Here is a 15,472-nt window from a genome sequence, read left to right as displayed (position 1 = left end):
TTTTGAATCATTACGCTCGTATTGTGTTGTCATGAGGCTGTGCTTGTCAAGTCTGTATATGCTCTATAACCGACTCCGGACGTCGGTCACGTCCAAACCTAGCCCACTGACATCTGCTGCTGGTTGCACTCCCCTAACCATATCTGCAATGACCTTTCCAGTTCCCAGTGAAAGCGAGATTCCCCAAGGACCATGGCCCGAGGCGACAAACACGCCGCCTTTGCCGGCCATGCCATCTCCCACCAATTTGTCGTCGACTCTCGCGACATAAGGTGTGCCGCGCTCCGAAGCAGGACGGAAACACAGGCCTTCGCGGGTTATCTTCAAGTCGTCAACGCTCGGAGCTTCGTCAGATGCTCCGGCAGTGCCCTCTGCAATCCTTCCAAGCAGACGGACAGCCGCCCCCTTCAGTCTGTCCATCTCTTTCTGATCCATTGACTTGTGGAAGTCGTCTGGTCGTTCTGGGAGCGGGAGTGTCCTGGTATTCAATCCCGCAATGTAGATTTCACCTCCTTCACGAGAGAAGATCTCAGGACTGAAGCCGCAAGATGGGGGTAATGTCGTGAAGACAGAATGGCTCCCGCCGCCGTACGTTTTCTGCTCATGCTCCAGGGTGTGTCTAGGCGAGCGAAGAACAAGAGAATATCCGGCCAGCGAATATATAGGAAGAGAGATCTGGGACGATGGGAACAGGTCACGGAACACCTGTGGTGTCCATGGTCCTGCGCAAACCACGAGATTTGTACAGGGAATCGTGGATTCGACTTTCGTGTCCAAGTTGACGATCTTGACGCCGGTGATAGCACCGCTCTTATCTCTAACGAGAGACGAGGCTCTAGTAGGATGGTGTAGCTTGACTCCGCGTGACGTGCAAGCGTCCATCAGGAATCTGCACAGCCGCAAGGGATCACTAATTATCGTCAGCATCATCCTTCGTTGACGGATTCTCCAAGCTTACACCTGGGCAGTTGTTTCCGCATCGCTAATCTGCTCCACCACTGCGCCTTGCTGCTGGGTCAACCACTCTGGGACGTCGGGGTCGGGATACTGAGTTGTCCCTGCAGCCGTCTCTGCGCGGCTGGTGCCCGCACGAAGCCAATCGTCGCCCCGAGCACCACCTTTGTTGCTGGCCGATCCTAGACTCAACGCCACACCCTTCATATATCCCCATTTCTGTGCGCCTCCGTGCTCAGCAGCAAGGGACTCGTGTAGTTTGAAAGAGAGCTCTCCTAATGGCGCGAGCGTAGGGGCGAACCAATCCTTGGCCATGAACCCAGCGGCATAGCCAGAGGCGGAGCAGAAAAGTGTGGATGATGACTCAATGACATGGATATCGTCAGCTGGTTGGATTTGGGAGAGATAGTAGGCGATTGAGGATCCAATGATACCTCCGCCGAGAATCACGGTTGACATTTTGATGATGCTATTTGGAAATCTTGGTCAAGAATTCAATCAGCGCTTGGTCTCAGAGAAGACTCGAGAAGAGAATATGTGCGAGCACACCATCCGGATGCTGCAGCTTATATGGACGGAGCGGTTATGTCGGAAATGCCTACCGAAAATGGCGGTCTCGATCCAGGAACCAGAGTGGATCACGCCCTTCGAATGACCTCCTTGGGTCCTCCACGGTGTCATTGGCAGATCGCCGGATTTCTTCCGACCGGCCCGGTCTCTCTAGCCTTCGAGTATATCATACTTCTATAATCGATAGATAAGGGTGGGTATGTGGTAAATCCAGATGATTAGCGGGGTAAACCCATACTTAACCACGCGATAACGAGTGGATCGATCTCATCCTTTGATGATTCCTCGACAGGTTCTAGTATCTGGCACATCATCAGCCGGTTCCTCTGACCGGGCCGGTTGTTCCTCCATCTCAGCTGCATTCAAGTGAGCAGTTCTGCTCCGTTTACGGAGTCACAAGAGGTGCTGTTGTTGAGCTCAGCTGGGGTTCCGAAGCTCGGGTAGCTCGGGCCCACCAGCCGAGCAAATCCCGGAGTCCCCAGATCCAACTCTCATGCTACCCCGACTTGTTCGCAACATATTCTCCTCCGTTATCGGGCAATTCCTTTACTGAAGCAAGGAGTGGACAGTGTATCGACACGTGCTAATCAAGGTACAGCGGAAAAGGTTCCCGCGGATTCTTCGAGACTGCGGCAAACTCATGAATCCATTCTCTACAATCGGACTTCGGGTGTCAGCAAATCGAGAATGTAAATATACGCAAAGAGGTTTCCTTCTGGAAGGTACTTGGAATGCCTCGAGTGGTGCAACTTGAGAGACATGAGTAGGTGGAAGTATGATGCTTACTGCGTGGGTGCTGGATCCCTGGTAGGTGGAAGGCAATCTGTAACCAATGGCACCGCGCTCAAAATGCATATACTAAGCGGTTATGCCAGGTACGTCAATTATGATTAGAATATTGGTAAACTACACAGGGTTGTAGATCAAAGTAGCAAGCCCTGCCATGAGGTTGGGATATATACGCCAAGAACATGCAACAATACGACAATTTCATCACAGCTTTCTGAGTCGTTCATAGTCAATATAGAATAAAACCCGGAGAAGAATCTAGAGCGCCTTCAAGTCCCACCATCGACCACGTACATACTAGTAGTACTAGGCAAACGTTCTGTGCATGGCGGATAAGCGGAGGAATCGGCAGAACCCCACGTTCCCCTCATTACATCACCGCCAAAGCCCGCGATTTTCTCAAATGTCTTGCAGCATCTGGCCACGATCGTGAAACCAGCTCAATTCCTGTCCCACCACCCATCTTTCCCCGTTGCACAACACAAGCACCATGTCGAAGACCATCATTGTCACCGGTGCCTCCAGAGGTAATCTCCCCCATCTGCCCAAGTCCTCCAATTGCAGCACTAACACAATCACAGGAATCGGTCTCGCCATCGCAAAATACCTCCTCACCGCGCCCCAATCCCACAATGTCATCGTGATCGCCCGCAGCCGCGAACCTCTCCAGCAGCTCAAGGAACAATACAGCAAGCAAGTGGAGGTTCTAAATGGCGACCTGTCCGACTTTTCCCTCGGTCAGAAGGCCGTCGACCTAGCCCTCAAGTCCTTCGGTCGTCTGGACGGCATGGTCCTGAACCACGGCATCCTCGGCCAAGTGGGAAAAGTGATTGATGCGGATCCGCAAGAATGGAAGTCCGGGTTCGATGTGAACTTTATCAGTCTCGTTGCGTTTGTAAGTCTGATTGAGTTTTCAATGCGGCAGAGAAAGCTAGCTAACGCTGGATGTGGATAGATCAAAGCCGGTCTTCCCGCGCTTCGCGAATCTAAGGGAAAAATCATCTTCACATCGTCGGGTGCGGCAGTTACGGCATACAGGGGTTGGGCTCTTTACGGTGCGACCAAGGCGGCCATGAACCATCTTGCTTTGAGCCTGGGTGACGAGGAGCCTGAGGTCACGACGATTTCTATTCGGCCCGGCATGGTCGATACCGAGATGCAGCGGGAGTTGCGCGAGGTTCATGTTACGAATTTGGAGCCGCAGATGCATGCCAAGTTTACGACGGTGCATAAGGAGGGCAAGCTTCTCAAGCCAGAGCAGCCGGGCCATGTTATGGCTAAGCTGGTTCTAGATGCTCCTAACGAGCTGAGTGGAAAGTTCTTCACGTGAGTAGGAAAATTTCTTCTCATTATGACAAGCTAACGAAACTAGATGGAACGACAAGACTCTTGAGGCTTTCCAGTGATTACGGCTAGCTATTCTGATGAAGACAGTCAGTATATACCGTCGACAAACTCAATAGAACGTAATGAAGAATAGAATACAAGTCAGTCGAAAGATGAAAAGCAGGTTACATTTTAGAAGCATTAGGCGTGAGCCTTCATGTTTAGCATGGAATGTAAGGTGATCATCATGTAAAAAAGTAGACCACAGAAAAAATTGTATTTGCATACCTAAAATGAAAGTGTGGTTGTGGTATTTGCCGAGATGGTTATCCACTTGTGGATTGCAGAATCTGCACCTAAATCTTTTCCAAAGTCAGCAAAGCACAAAAAATTGTGTAAATGACAATTTTGGATTGAGAATGTATATCAGTGGTCCGTTTGGCTAGGACAGTGTAATCACCATTTTATGGTATGATAGGGGCGACAACAAGGTTCATCATGATAGTAAAAAGGAAGCAAAAAAAAGTGAAATACATACCATTGAGTTAGTCCTCAAAAATGTCGAAATTTGAGCAATTGACAAGAGTAAATCATTTCAACTCTTGTGCGAGAGCACTGGATGAGTGAAGAAACTGGAGAGAAAAAAAGGTTGCGAACCGAAAATATAAACCCATGAAAGCGGTGTGTTTCTGCCGCGCGGTTCTTCCGTTCCGTGACAAGTCCCTCCGCGCCGGGATTTAATCGCAGCTATTTATACCAGTTGCTCCCCGCGCACCGTCACAATACATACTTTCTACTGCGAACGGCCACCAAGTGTGCGGACACGCGTTTTGTTTATTTCCTTGCTTGTCGCCCATCATGTCGGATCGAGAGTTTATGTGTATGTTTTTTTTTGTTTAGTTATTTGCGCGATAGGATTTAAGCTGACTCGCGATTTTACAGCGAACGACGACTTGTCGCTTCCTAAAGGTGTGTATGATGGCGGCCTCTTCCGTGTCGCATCCACCACCCACGTTCAATATCAACGAGCTTTTGCTAGTTGTTGCTCGCGTCGGTAATTACAATAAATTGGGTAAATAACTAATCGCGATACAGCGACGGTCCAGAAGATCATCACCGAGATCCTACCTCCATCCTCCGGCCAGACGTTTTCCAAAGACGCCCGCGACCTGCTCATGGAATGCTGCGTTGAATTTATCACCCTGATCTCCTCCGAAGCCAACGACATCAGCGAGAAAGAAGCCAAGAAGACGATCGCCTGCGAACATGTCGAGCGCGCCCTGCGTGATCTCGGGTTCGGCGACTACATTCCCGATGTTCTTGCTATCGCGGAGGAACACAAAGAGCAGCTGAAGGTATGTGGCCAGGTTCTGCTCGCGAATACCGGCTGACAGTTGGACAGAATCGTGAGAAGAAGCAAAGCAAAATGGAACAGAGCGGATTGTCCGAGGAGGAGCTACTCCGACAGCAACAGGAGCTGTTCCGTTCCGCCACGGAGAAATATCACGCCGCTCCAGAGTGAAGGTTACGAGCTATACATATGGGTAATGCGGTTGGTCTCATGCTGGTCATAGAAGATCTGGGTTTGGAGTTCGAGACGTTACGACGGTGATTGGAGTTTGGGATCTGCTTGATATCTATATGGAGGGATTCAGTGGCTATATATTTACTTCTCTTTAGTCGATCGGTATGCTTGCATTAAAGTGCATGATTCTCAGGTGCATGTATCGGTCGGGTGTATCATCCCGCTTATAATAACTATACCCATGGTAATGATTAAATTTGATTTCAGAATACAACAGCATTGAGTATTGCCTGGCCTGTCGCTTGCGATGTCGTCACGTTCCTGTGGCGTAGCAGGTACCCCAAGCATTCTGTAGTAGTACAAGTACAAGTAGACAGCACGGACCGTGACCGCGGCGCGCTTAACCCGATCGGGCTGCCCGCCCAACCTCCAGCGCGCAAAGATCGCTGTTGCAAACACCGCGGAGCATAGCTTGCTACTGCGACATCTTCACATCCGATCAGAATGCCGCCCTTCAAAGATGAGCATGTTCTCGTACGTGATTCCTCTACCATCGATTTTCATAATCTTTCCAAGGTATATTCTGACTGACCATCCAGATAATTGCGCTAGGCTCGCAAGTGACCCTGGCGCAACTGGGTCTCCCAGAGTCATTCACGCCCGCCCGCTTTCGCTTCCCCACGCGTATGTTCCCCGCCGAGAAGAAGGGCGAATTTGAACCGTACAAGATCCGCGAGCGCCGACAGGAAGTCAAGGGCAGCAATGGCACCACCGCGCCTGATGTGGAGATGAAGGATGCTGAGTCGACACAAGACGGGACTGAGCAACCCGGAGACGCGCCAAAGAGCGAGGGCCAGGATACCAACGGGGCAGTCAAGCAGGGAACGACAACCGAGATCTTTTATGACGAGGACGTGACAACCGATGAGGGAGCTGTCTATCCGCTCCAGAACGGTCATATAGTCGACTGGCCGTGCTTCTTTGCTCTCCTTACGCACGTTTACAACCACTTGAGTCCGCCTTTCCATACCCCGATCATGCTCATCTCCGAACCGGCATGGTCCGCTCGCGATCGGGAGACCATCACACAGTTTGTCTTTGAGAAGTTCAAGACGCCCGCCTTTTGCATGATGGATTCCGCCCTTGCCGTGTGCTATGGATATGGTACCTCGACGGCTACGGTGGTTGATGTTGGCAAGGGGAAGGTCAACGTCACGGCTGTTACTGACTTTCTTGTGAACGAACACGGACGGGGCATCGCGCTGGAAGGCTGTGGTGGAGACTACATGACGGATAGATTGGTGGAGCTTCTGGGCTCGAAGGGATTCTCGAGGGAGATGTGCGAGCAGTTGAAACGGAGCAATATTACTGAGCTGTTGCCTCCTGGGACTCCTCTTCCCGGTGCCGCTGCAACCGCACGGCAGGGTGCTAACCCGGCATCTACCTCGAAGGATGCGTCGAATGAAGGGTCAGGAGCTACTCAGGGTGAAGGCAATGGCGACGGAGACGAAGATGAGGGTGTTCTAGATGTCGCAGCCATTGTCAGTGGTAACACGAGTGAGTTCCTTGCCAATCGGGAGAAGGAAAAGGCCGAAAAGGCGTCGGCCAAGAAGGGCGGGACGGACCAGTCCGGCAAGCCCCTTCGTCTTCCCAACTCCAAGAAAGAAAAGGCTTCATTCCAATTCGAGGAGTATGTGAGGATAGCACCAGAGACGGATACACCGAACGGGCCTGGGCGGTATATGCGTCAGTCCCGCGAGATCGAGGTCGGTGTCGAACGCTTCCTCGCTGCCACCCCAAAGCAGTACTTGGCGGACCGTCTGACCGGCGGCCTGCTGGAGGATATCGCGACTCAGATCCACCACACAATTCTTGCAGTGCCCGACGCGACGAAGCGAAGTGAACTCTGGGATTCGCTCGTCATTGTCGGCAATGGCAGCAAAATCAAGGGTATGCCGCTCTGTCATTGTGAAGATCTTTACTGATAATCTAGGATTTACGCAATCTCTGCTCGGCACCATTTCCCAAAAATACATCCTCTCCCCATCCGCTACTATGTTCACCTCGGAGATCCCGTCCAATTTCTCTACTCCTCTTCCCACCGGAGGAACCAACACCCCAGCACCCTCCGGCCAGCCTGGTCCGATGAATCACCCTGCGGCCCACGGTGTGAACCCACTGCTGGTGGCAGCCACACATGCCAACAACCCCATGCCAGGCACACCGTCGATGGACCCCGCGATGTCGCATCACCGGTCGACCGGGCATTCGCAAACTCCCACATCGGTCAAGACTCTGCGACCTCCAGAATACTTTCCGGAGTGGAAGGAACAGAGCAACACCAACGCCCCTGGCGCAGCTACCACTGGTGGGCCCGGTGCCCCGAGCAGTGGCCACGGCATGGAGGAGGCGGTGTTCTTGGGAGCACAGGTTGCGTCGAAGGTTGTTTTTGTGCTGGACCAGGGACTTTCCAAGGGGTTCATGAGCCGGGTGGAATATAATGAGAACGGACCATCGGCGATCCATGAATACACCATGTGATTATGATTGGAATCATTTTGAACTGATGCGTGTTTATTTATCAACTGAAAGCGGATTTTGACGGCCTGGTTATCTACTTAAAATGGTTAATTTTGTTCTCGGATAATGTACTTTACGTTGTCTAAGCAGTCTTCCTGCGACCACAGTTGGATGTTGGTCAGTCTGACTCGATGCTAGGATAGTGGATTTAGTGGGATGCTACCACATACTAAGTACTAGGTATATCCAGTAATCGCCCAACTGCTCACAATTGGCCAGACATCAACCGATAACCCTCAGCCTCATCACTGCAAGAACCCACCAATCACCACTTCAATCCCACAATCTAATTCACGGGCTCGATACTACTAGTAGTAGTTTACCTAGTAGCCTCACGTCAGCTCGCCGACAAATCAAGTTTCCCAGACTTAGTGAGCCGCTAATAGTCGTTATCCCAGATCTAGGTAATACCAGGCTACCATGGCGCCATGGTCTGTCTCAGCCAGCCTTGTTCCATGGTTAGGTGTCAATAATCCCACTGCCTTGTTAAAGGAATACATATCCCTGTTCTATACGGAATGGAGATAACACTACCTACACACGAGGCTTAAATGACGATCCCCTCCTTCCTACTCCTTCTCCCAGTATCCAATTCACCCCAATCCAAATTCCTATCCCCTACTCACCCCCAATCCAACCGTCACAACACAATGGGCGACAACACCACACCCACCCCCCCAACAGAAACAGGAACCGGAACCGCAACATTCCACCTCGCCTCCAGCGAATCCTACGCCCTGCAACATAACCACCTCGCCGCCTGCCGTCTCAACCTCCAACATTACCTCTGGCGCGAAGTCTTCCGCTTCAACATCCACCCCTCAATCCCCACCACCACCACCCCCTTAGCCATCGCCGACATAGCCTGCGGCACCTCCCTCTGGCTCATCGACACCGCCCGAGACCTCCCCCACGCACACCTCGACGGCTACGACATCGACCTCACCCAATCCCCGCCCCCGCAATGGCTCCCCAAAAACATCTCCCTGCATGAATGGGACGCTCTAACCCCAGCCCCGGCCCATCTGCATGGGAAATACGATATTATTCATGTCCGTCTCGTGGTCTTGTTCCTCACGGGTATCGATCCCACCGTATTCATCCGCAACATTTACACAATGCTAAAACCGGGGGGGTGGGTGCAGTGGGATGAGCTCGATTGTGCGAATATCTCTGTTAAAACTACCACCCCGGGTGTATCTGTCCCTGCGTTGGAAGAGCTAAAGGTTGCTTGTTCTGCAGACGGCAGGCATGATTGGTCAATTGAGTTAGCGGAGATATTAGCCAACCATGGATTCGAAGACACGAAGTTACAGTTCTTCGATGAGAAAGATGAGCTGGTCCGCGCATTTGGAGACCAGCATTTATTAACGATGGGGGAATTTGCGAATAAATTGGCAGGGAGGGGGGAGAAACTCGCTGCGGGGAGGTTTAATCTTCTTGTTGAGAGGGCGTATGGCGAGATGGTGGAGCGGGGTGCCGCGTTGGCGATTCCGAGGGTTGTTGCTTTGGGCAGACGGCCTTTATCATCATCATCATCATCATAGTCTACTATTTCATATTTGGCTTTGATTTTATATATAGAGTCATGTCTTCTTTCTCTGTAGGCTATCCAACCCAGCCATGTAATAATCTAATCCCCCAAATAAACATCAACCTCCACCTCCAAATTCTGCCCCTCAAACGGCAACGCCTCAATCCCCAACATAGTCCACGTAGGCTGATGATCCGGACACCACTTCTTCACATTCTCCACCATCAACCCGATCATCATCTCCCTGGTTGCGGGTAAATTCACATGGTAGGTGCGGATTTTCACGACGCGGTCCCAGCCGTGGGTGACGGATGCGCGGAGATCGGGTCTCGCTTGTTCGAGAGCGTAGAGGATGACTTCGTTGATGTTGGTGAAGGCTTGGGCGACTTCTTCTTCGATGGTCGGGGGGATGGTGGTTGAGGTGGGGGACATGCCCGCTGGGAGAGGTTAGTGGTGGTGGGTTGGGAGGGGGTGTTAGGGTAGGAGGGGATACTCTGGCCGGCGATTTCCATGCGGTCTCCGGCTATGCAGGCTTCGGAGAATCCGTAGGTTTCTTGGAAGTGTTGCCCGCGGCCGGGGCGGGAGAAGCTGGGGATGGGGGGCATGATGATTATGGTGTGGTGGTGTGTGGGTGGGTGGGTGTGTGTGTTGGAGAGGAAGAATGGATAGTAGTAGAATGTTTGGTATGTAGTAGGGGACGGTATCTATTTATGTGTCAATGGCGTGGTGTGAGTGAGGCTGTACCCTTGTTCACTTTGGACACTAGTCGCTTCGATAAGCAAGACACAGTACCTAGTGCTTACAGCCTTACAGTAGTCGGGCTGCTTGAATGCTTTCTATTGGTATATTGGTAGCCTTTTACATAGTATAGCGTCAAAACTTTCATATCCACATAATCCATAATGCCATCAATCTTCCGTAGAATATTCCATCGGTAACTCGGGCGTCGTGTTGAATGCCTTCAAATCCTCCCCCGTGCTATCCATCCCACTGGTAATATCCGACAAAGCGAGCTCGTTCTGCGGCACATACACCGACGACGGCATTCCGACGTAGCTGCTTCGGTAGCGATTGGTATTCTTGGTGCGACGGTAGACGGTAGCAAAGGCTGGGAGAGACCCGACAATGACGGCTAAGCAGCTATTAGCGTTCCGTACCAACTAGCAAGCAGCAAGCAACGGTCCCACCAATTCCCGCCTCGATCATTCCCCAGAATGCCAGCCAGGAACTACTCGGAGTGCTGTCGTTGTTGGCCCGAGTGCCGATCTGGACGACTCGCACCACAGCCATCACCACGCAGATGGTTCCCAGGGCAAACACGGCTGCGACACTGATCTTCTGGCCTAGCGGGAGGTGAAGCGACACCACCAGTCGCAGAGGCAGCACCATGACTATTCTGTCAGTAACGATTTCAACAGCAGATAATACGGAGTACATACTCATGATATCACTCAGAGCGTCAACTGCAAATGCATAGTACAGACTGGCAATCTCGGCCACGGCATCGCGATGCGTATCGCACGCCCCTATGAACTGTCAGTCTCCACTATTCAGGCACCACAGACAGCACTGACCAACAGTGAACCATGCATGCATGCTCTGACAGGAAGTAAAATTGGACACGATTGCCCCGATAAAGGTCCAAACAGACGTCAGCGAGGAATTTCACGATAGCTCGAGCGGACACACCACGAGGCAGAAGCCCATGACCATATACCACCACTTCATCTGACCCGGCAGATCTCGAAGAAGTCGGCGATAGAGAAACAGAAATGCAAGCTTGACCGACCACAAGGCCCCCCACAGCAACATGGTATTCGCAAAAAACACCTTGATCATGAACAAGGCATCCGACACCATGGTCGCCCAAGGAGCAATGTCGCCCGCTTCATACGCACTGATCTTGTATATGACCGGGGTGACGATAATATACGCAATACTCATGGCCAGGAAACAAGCCCAGGCCAGCAGAATGCAGCCATCTTCAATCTGCAGCGACCGTAGCTTCCAGACAATCAAACTAAACCGAGCCATGACCACCGCCGACGACAGGGCAATCATGGTATACCCGGTGGCCTGCACCTGACCAGCCGAGACATAGTTTCGCTCCATCGGGACTGATTCGGGAGCGATCGACCAGGAGATCTGAGGCCCGTTGACAGCAGGGATTCTTCTTCATATTCGACCCATGGTCGGGGGGCCACTGCGACCGATGACAGGATCCATTTACGAGGGCCCCGAACTAAGCTCCTGTCAGCCGCCATCAAGCGAGCCGGGCTGCCGCTAGGGGCAAGCCCGAAGCTATAGCGTTTGCAGCTGCCGTTGCGGGCTATAAAGGAATGAGCCCCCTGCGCAAGTCAACGCCTCCTGAAACCTCTCCGACTCCTGCTCCATTCCTTATCTGCGCTGGTTCCTGCCAAGCACCATGCTGACCGGAGCCCTGTTGATCGCCGCTCTGGCCGCCCGCGCGACCGCGCTGGACAACACCACCAGTCACATTGTGGCCAAATTGGCCTCGTATGGTGTTGACGCCTACGAGTATTTCAACTCGAGTGTGCTGTCGGACTCCTCGCTGCACTCGCGGTCATTGGGATTCTGCTCGGAGCTGGTGAGTGATTTTCCCCTTCCTTCGGACTAGAACCGGACGGTGTCACCCGAACCCTGGCTAGTCGCGAGGCTAATGCAAAGGAACAAATTGGCCAATTTCACTAACGGCGACAGTGTTCCGCGCTTCCCCGGCTCTATCCCGGACACGTGCTGCAACGCTCCACCTCCGCTTACTCGACCTGGGACGCCAGTTTCTGGTCGCAGCAGCAGGAGGAGGTCGATCCCGCTTGCGTTTTCCAACCGGCCACTGCCGTCGAGGTCGCCGTTGGCCTGCTGCTGACAGAGCTGACGCTGTGTCCGTTTGCTGTCAAGAGTGGTGGTCATGCTGCCTTTGCCGGTGCCTCCAACATTCAGGATGGCCTGACAATCGATCTGGTCTCGCTGAACTCCACGGTCTTATCCAAAGACTCCACCATTGCCTCGGTTGGCCCGGGCAACCGCTGGGTGGATGTCTATGACTGGCTTGAACCGAAGAACTTGTCGGTCATTGGTGGCCGCGTGTCCGACATTGGCGTGGGTGGCCTAACTTTGGGAGGTATGGATCGATCGGATACGAAAGCAAGCAGAACTAATCAGACTCAGGCGGCATTTCCTTCTTCTCTGGTATCCATGGTTGGGCCTGTGACAATGTGGCCGACTACGAGGTAATTTGCATTATTATCTATCCTTGATGGTGTCTGACTGGAGCAGGTTGTTTTGGCTGATGGCAGCATCGTTAATGTCAATCTGGACACCCTCCCCGATCTTTACTGGGCCTTGCGTGGCGGAGGCAACAACTTTGGTATTGTCACCCGCTTCGACCTGACAACGCACACCCAAGGCCTCATGTGGGGAGGCTCACGCGTCTGGTTGGAGAACTACCAGGCCGACATCTTGCAGTCGCTGGTTAACTTTGGCAATGATTCGCCCTCGGACCCCAACGCGGCGCTGATCGTGTCGGTGGCCTACGCAGAAGGTCTGTACCTGTTCGTCGCAGACCTGGAGTACGCCAAGCCGGTGGCCAATCCGCCAATCTTCGACGGCTTCAACAGCACCGGGGCTCTGGAAGACACCATGGCCATCCGCAGTCTTTCTAACATCACTCTCCTGTTCAAGGAAGACAATCCTAACGGTCTGCGCGAGAGCTACTGGACCGGCACCGTCCAGCTCGACTACGACCTGGCAACCAACATCACCAACATGTTCAAGCAGGAAATCGTTCCCATTCAGAACGTGACTGGCCTCGTGCCCGCTCTCGTCTGGCAGGTGATCAGCACCAACACCATGGAGCACATGACCAAGAACGGGGGCAACGCGCTCGGACTCGATGCGACGGACGGACCCTTGCTTCTGATCAACCTCGCCTTCATGTGGGATGATGAGTCTGATGATGCAGCAGTGATGGCCGTCCTGGGCTCGATCACGGCAAAGGCCCTCTCGGCAGCCAAGGCTCGGGGATTGGACAATGACTATCTGTACATGAACTACGCCAGTCAGTACCAGTCTGTCGTGCCGTCTTATGGAAAGACCAACCAGGCGCGCTTGCAGTCCATCTCGCGCAAGTATGATCCTTTGCAGGTGTTTGAGAATTTGCAGCCGGGATACTTTAAGCTTGATGGGGGGTTGGCTCTGTAATGCTGTGTCTTTCTTTGGCGGTGAATTAACATCACGGTTTACTATGTACAATAGAGAAAAGCAGGCGCTCAGTGCGGTTTCTGTGGAGGCTTGAGGCTTAATTCTCGGTATAATATGTCGTATTTTATTCAGCATATACTAGAAGTAGAGTAGAGAATAATATAATGCAATTCAGTGATACAGTCAAGTTATTGACTTGAACAATCAGTTTCTTACCGCTACTCAGAGATCTTCATCCCAGGATTCCATCTCAGCGCTAATCACCATCAAACAAATTCCTAGACACGCTACGATCCTTGGGCTCGGAGTAGACGGTCGATAATACAGTCTAGACCAGTACCAATAAATTACCCGTCTACTCATCTTGCTAAAGAGTCTATACTCCTCATGCGCGTGCTATCTATCTCCAGGCGATATTTCAGTACAACATGCAAGTATACACCTACTCGCCCATCAAGTGCCGCGAAACACTACCTTCTTCCCTATCAGCCTTCAAAGAAATCTGATCCCAGCTTCGCCAAGAAAAAGCTTGAACAAAAGAGTTGATACAAATACTCGAATAATTGCTTCCATAACTCACACCTCTCACACCTTGCCAGACACCAAAACGCCATCATATGTTCTCTGCTTTGAAGATGTCATAGGAGGCACTCATATTCGCTTGCATACATATATCAGGAATGACTTTAAGCCTTCTCGATAACCCGCTGACGCCTGCCATAGCCATATGGTAGCAGCCTTTGGAAGAATTCCTTCCATATCTTGTACTTTGTCCCTGTTTACCAATCAGTCCTCTAATACAAGCCTGAATAAATTGCAAACCACGACAATTCTCACCTTGCAGATCCCAAAGACTGTAATTAATGCTCGACAACCCAGTCTCAAGCATTCCCTTGACCTGTGCCAACTCGCCACGAACCTCTTTGACTGCACCAAAACCATTAGCAAGAGCATCCTCAAGCACAAATAACCACCTACCTAGATCCACCACTTGCCCAACCTCCCGGTCCAACTGCCGCGGCCCCTCTTCAGGCGGGATATGCAAAATCAACGCCTTTGCATAGCTCACCGCAGCAGCAATAGCCCTTGGCCTCCACTCATCATTCTTATGCGCATCCGCATAATCACTAATGCCCCTCACAACCAAACAAGGCAAGCAATTGACCAACCCGGCCGCCTCCATCTCAAAACACAAAACCGACCCTTTATATCTCTCGCAGATCCTATCCCTAGTCACTCCATCCCCAATGACCGTATTCCCCGACGCTATCGTCCCCACATGCACCACCGGTAACGTACTCGTCCTCTCCTTTCTATATATCTCCCCACCTGCATCTCCACAAGCCAAACACCCCCGACCCTCAACCCCATGATAAACCCCGGAACAAAACAACCGATCCTCACCCCAACGGGATACCTATACTCCTCACCCAACTCCTCCAAAATCCCCCCAAAACCTCCCCCCTCCTCTTCCCACGCGCACTCCCCATCAAACAATTAACCATCGTCACACACCCCAACAACTTCTGCGGCGGGGAATCCAATTGCACCCGTCCCTCACAATCATACGATACTATACCTCCGTACCCACCACTCGGCACCCCCACAACCACATCCCCTAATCGAATATCTGATTCTGCCCCCTCCGTATAGCGGGGAACCCCGCCCCCAATCCCAACTAACACCGCATACTTCACCCCCGGGAACGTCCGCCGGAGATTCTCCCCCACTGTTGCGGCGGCCGCGGTGCCCATTCTTCCCGCCGGAAGACATACCATCACGATGTTGTGGGGTCCGATTGCCCCGAGGATGTAGGCGTTGGGGTCCTCAGCGGGTTGGGATTGGGGAATGCCGTGCAGGGTGTCGAGGAGGGTGAGCGCGGCGGTGAGTTCGGATGGGAGGGCGGTTATGTAGGCGAGGTGGTAGGTGGGGTTGGGGTGGGGGGAGAGGGGCATTTTGTTTGCTGGTGGTGG

At 52.3% G+C, this 15,472-nt stretch overlaps 9 protein-coding genes across 9 annotated transcripts; 5 read left to right on the top strand and 4 right to left on the bottom strand.

The window, feature by feature from the left end:
- Positions 1-45: 45 nt before the first annotated feature.
- Positions 46-1,423, bottom strand: BO94DRAFT_530079 (NAD(P)/FAD-dependent oxidoreductase). Its single transcript, XM_025610605.1, has 2 exons — positions 959-1,423; positions 46-910 (listed from the first exon to the last, which is right to left on the bottom strand). Exons 1-2 carry the CDS (start codon positions 1,411-1,413, stop codon positions 64-66), a joined length of 1,302 nt encoding a protein of 433 aa, XP_025473459.1. The 5' UTR covers positions 1,414-1,423; the 3' UTR covers positions 46-63.
- Positions 1,424-2,671: 1,248 nt separating this feature from the next.
- Positions 2,672-3,828, top strand: BO94DRAFT_530075 (SDR family oxidoreductase). Its single transcript, XM_025610604.1, has 4 exons — positions 2,672-2,840; positions 2,895-3,208; positions 3,269-3,639; positions 3,686-3,828. Exons 1-4 carry the CDS (start codon positions 2,804-2,806, stop codon positions 3,717-3,719), a joined length of 756 nt encoding a protein of 251 aa, XP_025473458.1. The 5' UTR covers positions 2,672-2,803; the 3' UTR covers positions 3,720-3,828.
- Positions 3,829-4,424: 596 nt separating this feature from the next.
- Positions 4,425-5,163, top strand: nctB (negative cofactor 2 transcription regulator complex subunit NCB2; the record flags this gene model as incomplete). The annotated part of the gene is made up of 4 exons (XM_025610603.1): positions 4,425-4,519; positions 4,582-4,608; positions 4,735-4,994; positions 5,042-5,163. Exons 1-4 carry the CDS (start codon positions 4,498-4,500, stop codon positions 5,159-5,161), a joined length of 429 nt encoding a protein of 142 aa, XP_025473457.1. The 5' UTR covers positions 4,425-4,497.
- Positions 5,164-5,632: 469 nt separating this feature from the next.
- On the top strand, positions 5,633-7,953 carry BO94DRAFT_530072 (putative chromatin remodeling complex subunit (Arp9)). Its single transcript, XM_025610602.1, has 3 exons — positions 5,633-5,698; positions 5,764-7,114; positions 7,158-7,953. Exons 1-3 carry the CDS (start codon positions 5,669-5,671, stop codon positions 7,703-7,705), a joined length of 1,929 nt encoding a protein of 642 aa, XP_025473456.1. The 5' UTR covers positions 5,633-5,668; the 3' UTR covers positions 7,706-7,953.
- A 441-nt stretch (positions 7,954-8,394) lies between these two features.
- On the top strand, positions 8,395-9,291 carry BO94DRAFT_570953 (class I SAM-dependent methyltransferase; the record flags this gene model as incomplete). The annotated part of the gene is made up of 1 exon (XM_025614848.1): positions 8,395-9,291. The coding sequence occupies one exon, from the start codon at positions 8,395-8,397 to the stop codon at positions 9,289-9,291; it is 897 nt and encodes a 298-aa protein (XP_025473455.1).
- BO94DRAFT_530071 (RidA family protein) lies at positions 9,286-9,911 on the bottom strand. Its single transcript, XM_025610601.1, has 2 exons — positions 9,772-9,911; positions 9,286-9,715 (listed from the first exon to the last, which is right to left on the bottom strand). Exons 1-2 carry the CDS (start codon positions 9,881-9,883, stop codon positions 9,378-9,380), a joined length of 450 nt encoding a protein of 149 aa, XP_025473454.1. The 5' UTR covers positions 9,884-9,911; the 3' UTR covers positions 9,286-9,377.
- A 213-nt stretch (positions 9,912-10,124) lies between these two features.
- BO94DRAFT_506128 (uncharacterized protein) lies at positions 10,125-11,699 on the bottom strand. Its single transcript, XM_025609561.1, has 5 exons — positions 10,968-11,699; positions 10,853-10,919; positions 10,718-10,804; positions 10,466-10,669; positions 10,125-10,410 (listed from the first exon to the last, which is right to left on the bottom strand). The coding sequence occupies exons 1-5, from the start codon at positions 11,388-11,390 to the stop codon at positions 10,187-10,189; spliced, it is 1,005 nt and encodes a 334-aa protein (XP_025473453.1). The 5' UTR covers positions 11,391-11,699; the 3' UTR covers positions 10,125-10,186.
- On the top strand, positions 11,520-13,674 carry BO94DRAFT_530066 (FAD-binding domain-containing protein). The gene is made up of 4 exons (XM_025610600.1): positions 11,520-11,886; positions 12,000-12,420; positions 12,468-12,529; positions 12,576-13,674. The coding sequence occupies exons 1-4, from the start codon at positions 11,704-11,706 to the stop codon at positions 13,497-13,499; spliced, it is 1,590 nt and encodes a 529-aa protein (XP_025473452.1). The 5' UTR covers positions 11,520-11,703; the 3' UTR covers positions 13,500-13,674.
- A 184-nt stretch (positions 13,675-13,858) lies between these two features.
- BO94DRAFT_552258 (5'-methylthioadenosine/S-adenosylhomocysteine nucleosidase family protein) lies at positions 13,859-15,454 on the bottom strand (the record flags this gene model as incomplete). Its single annotated transcript, XM_025613590.1, has 3 exons — positions 13,859-13,903; positions 14,569-14,859; positions 14,930-15,454. The coding sequence occupies 3 exons, from the start codon at positions 15,452-15,454 to the stop codon at positions 13,859-13,861; spliced, it is 861 nt and encodes a 286-aa protein (XP_025473451.1).
- Positions 15,455-15,472: the final 18 nt, after the last annotated feature.

Source organism: Aspergillus sclerotioniger (genome assembly GCF_003184525.1).
Source record: "Aspergillus sclerotioniger CBS 115572 chromosome Unknown BO94scaffold_1, whole genome shotgun sequence".
In the NCBI taxonomy this organism is placed as follows: Eukaryota; Fungi; Ascomycota; class Eurotiomycetes; order Eurotiales; family Aspergillaceae; genus Aspergillus; species Aspergillus sclerotioniger.
Note: the sequence above shows the minus strand (reverse complement) of the source record. Positions and strands in the feature narration are given on the sequence as shown.

What these genes read in the sequence shown, in the direction of transcription:
- BO94DRAFT_530079 (XM_025610605.1), bottom strand. Translation starts at nt 1,413, where the DNA reads ATGTCAACCGTGATTCTCGGCGGAGGTATCATTGGATCCTCAATCGCC. An exon ending in GCGGAAACAACTGCCCAGGT is followed by an intron (nt 911 to 958) that starts GTAAGCTTGGAG and finishes GACGATAATTAG; the next exon opens with TGATCCCTTGCGGCTGTGCA.
- BO94DRAFT_530071 (XM_025610601.1), bottom strand. Translation starts at nt 9,883, where the DNA reads ATGCCCCCCATCCCCAGCTTCTCCCGCCCCGGCCGCGGGCAACACTTC. An exon ending in CATGGAAATCGCCGGCCAGA is followed by an intron (nt 9,716 to 9,771) that starts GTATCCCCTCCT and finishes AACCTCTCCCAG; the next exon opens with CGGGCATGTCCCCCACCTCA.
- BO94DRAFT_530075 (XM_025610604.1), top strand. Translation starts at nt 2,804, where the DNA reads ATGTCGAAGACCATCATTGTCACCGGTGCCTCCAGAG. An exon ending in TGTCACCGGTGCCTCCAGAG is followed by an intron (nt 2,841 to 2,894) that starts GTAATCTCCCCC and finishes ACACAATCACAG; the next exon opens with GAATCGGTCTCGCCATCGCA. An exon ending in TTATCAGTCTCGTTGCGTTT is followed by an intron (nt 3,209 to 3,268) that starts GTAAGTCTGATT and finishes GGATGTGGATAG; the next exon opens with ATCAAAGCCGGTCTTCCCGC.
- BO94DRAFT_530066 (XM_025610600.1), top strand. Translation starts at nt 11,704, where the DNA reads ATGCTGACCGGAGCCCTGTTGATCGCCGCTCTGGCCGCCCGCGCGACC. An exon ending in TGGGATTCTGCTCGGAGCTG is followed by an intron (nt 11,887 to 11,999) that starts GTGAGTGATTTT and finishes TAACGGCGACAG; the next exon opens with TGTTCCGCGCTTCCCCGGCT. An exon ending in GGGTGGCCTAACTTTGGGAG is followed by an intron (nt 12,421 to 12,467) that starts GTATGGATCGAT and finishes AATCAGACTCAG; the next exon opens with GCGGCATTTCCTTCTTCTCT.
- BO94DRAFT_506128 (XM_025609561.1), bottom strand. Translation starts at nt 11,390, where the DNA reads ATGGAGCGAAACTATGTCTCGGCTGGTCAGGTGCAGGCCACCGGGTAT. An exon ending in TCATGGGCTTCTGCCTCGTG is followed by an intron (nt 10,920 to 10,967) that starts GTGTGTCCGCTC and finishes ACGTCTGTTTGG; the next exon opens with ACCTTTATCGGGGCAATCGT. An exon ending in GCATGCATGGTTCACTGTTG is followed by an intron (nt 10,805 to 10,852) that starts GTCAGTGCTGTC and finishes GACAGTTCATAG; the next exon opens with GGGCGTGCGATACGCATCGC.
- BO94DRAFT_530072 (XM_025610602.1), top strand. Translation starts at nt 5,669, where the DNA reads ATGCCGCCCTTCAAAGATGAGCATGTTCTC. An exon ending in TCAAAGATGAGCATGTTCTC is followed by an intron (nt 5,699 to 5,763) that starts GTACGTGATTCC and finishes CTGACCATCCAG; the next exon opens with ATAATTGCGCTAGGCTCGCA. An exon ending in CAATGGCAGCAAAATCAAGG is followed by an intron (nt 7,115 to 7,157) that starts GTATGCCGCTCT and finishes CTGATAATCTAG; the next exon opens with GATTTACGCAATCTCTGCTC.